At 39.4% G+C, this 9413-nt stretch overlaps 1 protein-coding gene across 1 annotated transcript; it reads left to right on the top strand.

Annotated features, from left to right (window-relative positions):
* Positions 1–226: 226 nt before the first annotated feature.
* On the top strand, positions 227–8719 carry cacng7b (calcium channel, voltage-dependent, gamma subunit 7b). The gene is made up of 6 exons (XM_056763422.1): positions 227–369; positions 3113–3308; positions 3637–3723; positions 3799–3939; positions 7013–7158; positions 7616–8719. Exons 2-6 carry the CDS (start codon positions 3113–3115, stop codon positions 8078–8080), a joined length of 1035 nt encoding a protein of 344 aa, XP_056619400.1. The 5' UTR covers positions 227–369; the 3' UTR covers positions 8081–8719.
* The last annotated feature ends 694 nt before the right edge of the window (positions 8720–9413 follow it).

The raw sequence follows: 9413 nt of genomic DNA, 5'->3' as shown, positions 1-9413 counted from the left end.
CATCAGTAAGTCTGCTGGTGCTTCTCTAACCTGATCAGAACACCGAAGCAAGAATAACATCTTTCTATCCAGGCGCAAAAGTGCATTTTTCATTGCGCAGTACTAACCCCTTTCTCGCTTCTCCTAAGAGAACGCATACAAATACACACTCTGTTTAAGCTTTCTTATGACGAAATAGAAAACAGGGAAGGTGTGAGCAGGGTGTTAGGGAGGGGAAGACAATTGTACGAGTAAAAGAGAGAGACTGGGTGTAAGAGGGAGAGAGAGAGTACAAGCGCGGAAATTTTGCCAAGCACCCCTGGTGTGAGGCTTGTGTCTGCGCGCTCGCTGCATACTCGTCAGCTCCACGGGCACGGGCACTCGGGCAGGGTGAGTACGCTTCTTTACTCTGTTTTATTACTCTACATGCTCTTAATAACTGATTTGCGACTGAACCGAAACACATTTTTACATAAGACTGTTGACGAAGGTTTGAAAGAAGTTGCGGTTAACCAATATGGACGTGTTTATGGTTGCACTTCGAATGCGTTAACAGACGCGTCTCCATAATTCCAGCAGGTCTGTCGCATGTTGTGTCGTTACGAAATGTTGTGGGGAACGATTGGAAGGTTGTTTGAGGCCAGATGTTTGTTAATTGTAGACCTTAAGTATCGCTTAGAATACAACCACACAGTACGTGCTTTGTAACTTGTAAAGGTTTTATACTGTGCGTATTAACACTCCCAGCTGTTGAGCATGCTTGTACTGGTGAGACAGTCAGAAGTGGGGGAATGATAGTTGGGGTAGTTAAGGCTTTAAATGGCTCACTCAAGTGCCCCAGGACAAGCGCACTGGCATGTAGGTGGTAAGTCCATAATTACTGGGCCAAGGTCTTTCCACACGTTAGCCTAAATCTGCCTGCCACTCTCTCTCTTTTCACTGTACCTTTTTTAATTCTACGCCATTCCTCAAGACTTTACTGTAGTATATCTACTAAATATATTGGGACTATCCTCACGTGCCCTAATATGTTTCAAGTTAATCTTACCCGGACTGACAGTATTTGATTAATTCTCTCTGTTTGGGAACAGATGGAAAATTCAGTTGGTCAAAATGAGTGGATCAGAATGTGATACAATAATAATGTCCGTGTTGACACCTCCTGGAAGCAAAGTGAAGCAATAGGGGACTACATGTGACAGAGCATAACAGGTTCGATTCCTGATGAACTGTACATTTTTTTGAATAAAAGCATATGACATGTTTAATAAATAATCAGCAGCATCTTGGTGAGTTTGTGGTTGAACTTGGGTATGCTGAACTTGTCATGGAGAAGTAAGTGCTCTTCTACATCAGTTAACAGCCTTGAGGGTCAGAAGCGCTGGAGGGGCAATAGAGCAGAAAACAGTCAAGCTGGAGTTTGACATTGGTTTCTGCCTCTGTCGCGTTTGGTTTAAAGCTTTGGACACCAGCACTTTTTCATCCTGTTCGCCTTTTTTCACTCCATTGCAAAATCTGTCCATCACTTGCCAGGGTTCATTTTCTGTTGACTGGTGGTATTATGGGTTGTGTCATTTTTAGTTCAGAGCTCTGATATTCAGGAACTACCGCGCACGACACGCTGATGCCTAGACACCTGTGATTTGTATTAGGAGCCCAAAGTCTTGCAGGTTTGGTTTGTCTCGCTTTTCCTTATTCTCAGGCTTCTGTCTCACCCCTCTGAATCACCGACTCAGACAGACGAGAAATGACAGCACACATTTTTCTGTTTTTCTGTCTCACACACATATACGTCTTCTCTCTCTTTACAGTCACATGCGCAGCACATCCTCTTTGAAAGTATCTATCATAAAAGTCACCATAGCAGCAGCAGTTCAGTGCCTGTCGAGACAGGAAACACATTTGTGCACATAAATGAATTACATCATTCAATTCATTCTATTAATCACACATCAAATCTTTAAAGAGGTAGAGCAAATAACATGATTAAAGCATTCTCGCATCAGCTCAGCACAGATGCAGAGAGGAGGAAACGAAATACACACATTTTGCTATGAAAAGACCTTTTAAAATGATATTCACTAAAAATGAAAATTCTGTCAACACTCTGTTTCAAACTGTTATGACTTCCTTCCTTCCGCAAAACACAAAATATTATATTTTGAAGACAGTGGGTAACCAAACTGCGCCACCAATGCAAGTGAATGGGGGCCAGTTAACAACATTCTTCAAAATATCTTCTTTGGTGTTCTGCAGAACAAAGGTAAACATGTTTGAAATGACAAGAGGGTGAGTAAGTGACGATTGTTTTATTTTTGGGTGAACTATCATTTTAAGTTGCCACCAAAGCTATCATCCAAACAATTGCAGTTCAGAGAGAGTGTAACACTCTTTGATCAGAGCGTTACCCTGCGTGAAACAAAGGTGCACAGGGTCAGAAGGACCAGGTCATCTCAAAGTTACAACACATTTCGCACAGAGAACTGTTGTTCATTCTCTCTGACATTTCCATACTGCCATTTTTAGTCATCTGCCCCAAATATGCCCCCTATTCATTCCAGCCTCTGTTCCTCTTCATCTCTCTCCTGTAAAGCATCAGAAAGCATCTCATTTCCATGTACACTGACTTCACCATTCATACACAAATTAAAGAGTGATGCTTTTCCTATGCGTCACACTGCAAAAGAATGCTGATGTGAATTTGCGAGCAGAAATGTTTTCTTATTATTTCTCCGTATGCTCCTGCGCCTGTTGACGAGGTCTGTGTCTCGCAGTAAAGCTATGAGTCACGGCTCTGTAGATGCGTGAGTCGTGCGATCTGACTAGCTTCCAACAACATCTCGCTTCTGCCTCAATAACTGCCACCCGTTAAGCCTGGCGAACTTTGACCTTTCATGTGATTGGTTGATTATACCACAGCCCGACAGGAGTTCCCGGGTATCAGTCTTCTTGTCAACCCTCCTGAGCTTTTACAATGTTTGTCTAAGATTATCTTGTGAAGTGAAGAAAAAGATTGAGCTAGAAGACATTTTACATGGAGCAATTTTCTCTTCCTTCTGCTCACATCTGTAAAGTTCGACCTTCAGCAATGATGGTTTTCTCGGTTATTTTGTATGTATGCGTTTGCGTGCAGATGAGCTCTTGCAGCAGCAGGGCTCTGACGCTGCTCTCCACGGTGTTTGGGGCATGCGGATTGCTGTTGGTAGGGGTTGCCGTGGCGACGGATTATTGGCTGCTGATGGAGGAAGGCATCGTAATGCAGCAGAACCAAACTGTCGACGTCAAGATGGCATTGCACTCTGGCCTGTGGAGAGTGTGTTTTATAGCAGGTACCGATACACACACGCACATTTGCACACACCTGGGAATTAGGGGAGATAGGGGCACAAGCCTTTTAGTTTTGATTAAAAAAAAAGATTATTTATATTTTCACACAAGTAGCATACACACATCTGCTACAAACAAACACTTAAAGTTTGAGAACCTGCAGTTTTGTTCAACTACACAAAAAGTGAGAGAAGTGCCAATTCTACAAACTATAATAAATCAGTCTATTTCTTTCTATATGTAAGATTTGGGTATTTTCTATGATAAATGTATAAAAGCAGTTTTGTTAAATTATTGATATTTCATATACCCTCTATTTCACCGTTGTAGGTTCTGAAAAAGGTCGATGTGTGGCCTCTGAGTATTTCACAGAACCAGAGATTGAAATCACCACAGAAAACACAGCAAATATCCTCAGTGAGTGACAGTAAATTTCACTTTTAAGTCAATTTCCATGCACAACTTTCACTCTTGTTTTCTCTGATCTGGCAGAAATGGTGCGGACGGCGACTCCCTTTCCTATGGTTTCTCTGCTTTTCGTTTTCACTGCCTTCATCATAAGTAATGTGGGCCACATCCGCCCTCAGCGCACCATCCTGGCCTTCGTTTCTGGAATCTTCTTCATTCTCTCAGGTACTGTGAACCTTCTCATATTAATTTTATGTTTGTGTGGATTTATGTGGGTTTACTGTTCTAATGAAGTTACCGTCAGAACACACTTCTATGTGCGGTAAGTCTTTTTTGTGTCACCATTTTGAAAGAATTCTGCATAAATATTTTTATATGACACTTTGAGATTGTGCCATCTGTGATTATGTGACCACACATAGGCCTGAAGTAACATTCCTTTGAATTAAGTTCCTTTTTGAAAGTCTCTTATTACAGTAAAAAAAAGTTAGTGTCATATCTACTGTGTTTTTTTTGTAAGATTAGATGTGGAAGGATTTTGTTCTGTACTCACCAGAATGCAGCAGTACCATCTGTATTTAATTAGTGATGTCTTCTCTGATCTTAAACCTGCGTCTGAGCGTGAAAACACTCCATCTGTTTATTATTAATAACAGTTTGGAATGCAGTGAATGGTGATAAAGTTTATTTCAGAAGATGTACATATTTGTATAATGCTCTAATGCAGAGCAATCGTCATCAATTTATGAATGCAAAAATGCCAAGCTTTACCATACTCGGTTAATATTAAACTGGTTGTTTAATAGTAATAGATTTAAACTCTTTTCTATAATCTCGTAAAATATATTTAAAAAAAATTGGAGCATGCATTTCACACTTACACCAGCAGAGGGAGGCAAGTTTATAACAGATAGAGAATTGAGGCAGCAGACTTTTGCTCAGACATGTGCATAAAATGATCTCTCCGTGGTTCTCAACAGGGGGCCACAGCTGAATTCCAAGGGGGCCTCAGGATGACTAATAATTAAAAATATTAAACAAAAGGAGCATTTAAATACATTTTAAAACAATTAAAAAACAATATATTTGTTATTATATGTCAATTTTATTTTGAATAAACACTTTTCCAGTTTTCAAGTTCTGAAATGGTTAATTGGAAAGAAATTTTGAGTTTTGTGAGCGGGGGCCTTTGAATATTGTTGAATACAGTAGGGGACCTTGGAGTCAAAAGGGTTGTATACCCCTGATCAACAGTTGATATGAAAAGCTCTTCTACACTCAGCCACGTGATCCCAAAAGGATTATATGTGAATTCTATGAACCTGGAAACAGGTTTCGCAATTTTCTTTTAAGCAAAGAAAGGTTTTGTCATAAAATTAATAAGATGTGATATTCTTCTTATCCTTTGTCTTTAAATAAATAAATATGTTGCAAAATTTATCATGTTAAACATTATTGTACTAAAGTTAAGATGCTCATTCCAACAGACTTAAATGATGGTGGAATATAAATCATCAGGTATTATCATAACATTTCTGAAATATTTGAGTACATGTTCTAAATCATGAACATATTTTTTCACTCAAAATGTTTTATTTATTATTACATTTGGAATAAAAATATTTGCATTCAATTACAACAATGCAATATACTAGAAGCTACAATAGTGGTCTACCTTTTGACCCAGTCTGTAAATGTAATAATTATGTTTATGTATATGGATATACAGTTAATTTGTTAAGAAAATGTTATCCTGCTACTTTTCATTTATTGAAGAGTAGTTCCTTAAATGAAAAAGTCATAAAAACATGAAACAATATATTCATAAAATGCTACAGTGACATACAGTTGGAAAAACGTTCACCTGCTCTGAATGTAAAACCTATTTGTATGCAGACGCCACTGTTGTTTACTGCATCGCTGCTTCAACCTTGCACACGGCCAGGAAAGACCTTCAACTTTAAAACAGCTCTCTCTTTCTGCAGCACAAACTTCCTGACAGACCGCCCTTGAAAACATCTTTTTTAATCGTCCTTTTGTCTTTGTGTTCTCTGAGGCCACTACAGAATGCGAAATGGGTATTTCAGAGCTCTTCTGGGTGGATAAAAGGAGATCAGTTGAAAGAAACCATTAAAATGTAAACATCTAGTGTGCTGATAGTGCTGTTAAGTGTGACGAACATGAAATGTAGTTCATGTTTGCAGGAGTGTTTCGTGTTTGCTTGTGTTGGTCATCCAATAAATATTCAATTAATATTTAGTTTGTGTGTGTTGTTGAAGTTAAGATGTGTGGAAAAGCTTTTCTCGCCCATTCTCACATCATATACCTCCTCTCTTATCTGTTCTTTAATACATTTCCCTATGTTCTCCATCCATCTCTATTTTCTTCCCTGTGCCCACAGTGATAAGAGCGTGTGGTAGCAGGGGGGGGCTGTAATTTATTTAGATGGTACTGATGTCCTCTCATAAGGGGCCGGGGCAGAGCCCTGGAGTGTGTACAGTCCTTGTGTGCATCTGTCGAGGTGGTTGAGGGTGGGTGATGGGTCCTCGGGGTCAGGCTGGAAGCTTGCGCTGTGATGTGCTCATAAATGGTGTAAATAATGTGTGTACATTATGTGTGAGCTGTGCTGTCAGTTTCTCCCCTGTGCGGTGTTTCATACTTCCTCTGATTCGCTAGGGCAGGGCTGCATTCAGCAAATAAAGATGACCTTTTGTACAAAGGAGTTAACATGGGCAATCCAACAAATTTGTTTATTGACCCATAAATACAGTATAGGAAAGAATCTTTTTTTTGTTTTACGTTTTTGTGAATGCTAAAATCTTGTTTATTTTCAGGTTTAAAATTCAACTTTAATTACCAGCTTTTATAATAAGGTTTCAGTCTGTAACAGTCTAAAGCACCCACAACAGTGTTTATTGCAGCAATATTTAAAGTGATAGTTCACTCAAAAAATAATTTATTGTTTACTCACCCGATTTAAATCTGTATGACTTTCTTTCTTCCGCAGAACACAAAAGAAGATATTTTTAAAGAAAGTTAGTAACAGAATAGCTCTGGCACTCATTCATTCATATTGTATGGACACAAACCAAATGCAAGTGAATGGGTACAGGTCAACAACATTCTTCAAAATATCTTCTTTTGTGTTCTGCGGAAGAGAATAAGTCATACAGGTTTGAAATGACAAGAGGTTGAGTAAATGATGACATAATTTTCTTTTTTTGGGTGAACTATCATTTAAAATTTCATCTGACTAATATCTTCTCTCTGTCTCTCTTTTTGTCTGTCTTTTTCTTAGGGCTGAGTTTGGTGGTTGGATTAGTGTTGTATATCTCCAGTATCAATGATGAAGTGATGAACAGGCCACGGGAGCCAGAGCAGTTCTTCAATTACCACTACGGCTGGTCGTTCGCGTTTGCTGCCAGCTCCTTCTTGCTCAAAGAGGTCAGAGAAATTTGAGTCCAAAAATTATTTTTTTGTATCTCGGCCAATTCAAGCTCTATGGCCTCCAATGACCATGATACAGTCATATGTTAAAGCTCCAATGACTTTGGCTGTGCATCAGAGCCTGAGGGACTCGACCAATGATGGCACTGTAATGTCACTAAATTCTGCTGTGGTAGAAGCTTTTTGCATGACCCTCCTCCTATGCTTTATGAATCTGAATCTTCAAGACGTGCTCCAGTTTGGCTACTGAATACTCTATTTAGAGCAGTCAATCATATTGTTTTCATTGGCTGTGAAATAAAAACACAGTTATTACTGTAAAAGGTTGTGCCAAGGACAATAACATCACCGTGCATATATTCCTTTCAATTTATATTTTTACACGAAAACCCAAATGCAATCTGTCTTTTCATTGCATGACTTTGATCTCTTGTTCTCTCTTTAACTCCTTCAGGGTGCTGGTGTGATGTCTGTGTATCTCTTTATGAAGCGCTACGCAGAAGAGGAGACATATCGGCCTCACCCGGCTCTCTACCGTCCCCGACTTTCTGAGTGCAGCGACTACAGCGGCCAGTACCTCCATCCAGAGACCTGGCCTCCACCCCAGGGCGCACGGAACGGATCCGAGATCTCCAGCGACATCTCCATCCAGCTTACTCAGAACCCCAAACACCAGCCGAAGACCCAACATAACATGTCTTCTCCGGGAATCACGGCTGCTTCCAGCCCTACCTCTGGAGCTGATTATCAGCTTCCATCACCAGCTTCTGGTGCTTCATTCTCCCATAACCATCCTCTTCACCCTGGAGCGCATGGAGGAGCTGCAGCATCACAGACCCTGCCCCTGTCCGCATCAGCCGCTGCAGTGCCACCTCCACACTATCACACACATATGCGCATGGGTGCCTCTCCCTGCTAAATGCAGGTTGAAGAGAACGTTTTTTGATAGTTTGTTTTAAGTGAGGTAGAGCAGAAAGAAAGAGAGTTTGGGTTAAGGTAAGATATAGTTTTATATGAGAAGTACCAAATATCTTGTTTGTATCACAAGGCCTCTTTTTTAAGATTGAATGTGGTAGTAATATTGTAGTATATTAAACGGCACATGGATCTAATGGGGGTTTATTGCACAGTGCAAAACATTTTGAAAATCTCACACAACACAACTGACAATTCATTTCTGTAGGTTTACACATTTAGAGCGTAAGAGAACTGTAACTATTGCCTTTACTTTATAGGTGGTATTAAAGCTATTCTTGAACTTAAGTAATACGTATTTCTCATCATGAAATCTGTGAATTGTAAGGTTTAGTATTAATATCATCAATTGCTTAAGTGGGAATTACTTTCACAAATTTAAACCATGAACATATTCTTTGCGTTCTTTAATAAGAGTGATAGATAAGCCTGGGAATTGTTCTCAGCATGTTAAGAAATATTGAGTATTTCTTGTGTAATCATTGTGTACTGTTGTGTTTGTGGCTGTGATTTTAGTTCACTGCCTTTCTGAAAAGATGTTAACAAATGTATTGGAAAATGTCACGAAATTAAAATGATTTGAAAGCTCAAATTCTGTAACATCGTTTTCTAAATGATTTTAGGGTAAGTGATGCGTTCAAGACACCTCGGATTTAGGATATTTCCCATCTTAACCCCGAAATATTTGGTTAGAATGGCGCTCTTTAATGTTAATAAAGATACTTAAATTTCTAAATGCAACAAAATAATAATTATTTAATCCCAAATCCGAGGTGCCTTGAAAGCAGCATTAGTTCTACTAAACATGACGCATACCTCTTTCTCTGTTACGTCAATATTATCAGTGCCCACATCGACATCTAGTGGTAGAGAACCCCTATTAAAACTGCAGTTACATCAGTAGCGCTGTCTGTGGTGCTGAAATGTCATTAACCCATAGAAAATAAAACCATGCGTCAGTCTTAAATGTTTCAAAAAAGACTTCATCGTATCAAATTGTTTCTCAGTAATGACTATAATTACAAAACAGCGACTGCAACGAGCTTAGCGAAAGATGCAAAACGTGTTTTAACGCACATTTGGTCAGAATCTCACAAAAATATTCCAACTTGATGCGGCACTGCGCGATTACGTCATTTTTCATCAGTTACGTTTGATATGCTTTTGTCAGATATGTTGACAATGGTCAATGGACTGTGTGTGCATATTTGCGTGTATGTATTTTTTGTACACTGGGTCTGTTAAGTGGTTCTCTGCTCTTCCCATTGCCCCAGGGC

Source organism: Triplophysa dalaica, chromosome 12, assembly GCF_015846415.1.
Source record: "Triplophysa dalaica isolate WHDGS20190420 chromosome 12, ASM1584641v1, whole genome shotgun sequence".
NCBI lineage: Eukaryota > Metazoa > Chordata > Actinopteri > Cypriniformes > Nemacheilidae > Triplophysa > Triplophysa dalaica.
This window is presented reverse-complemented; position numbering and strand designations above follow the sequence as displayed.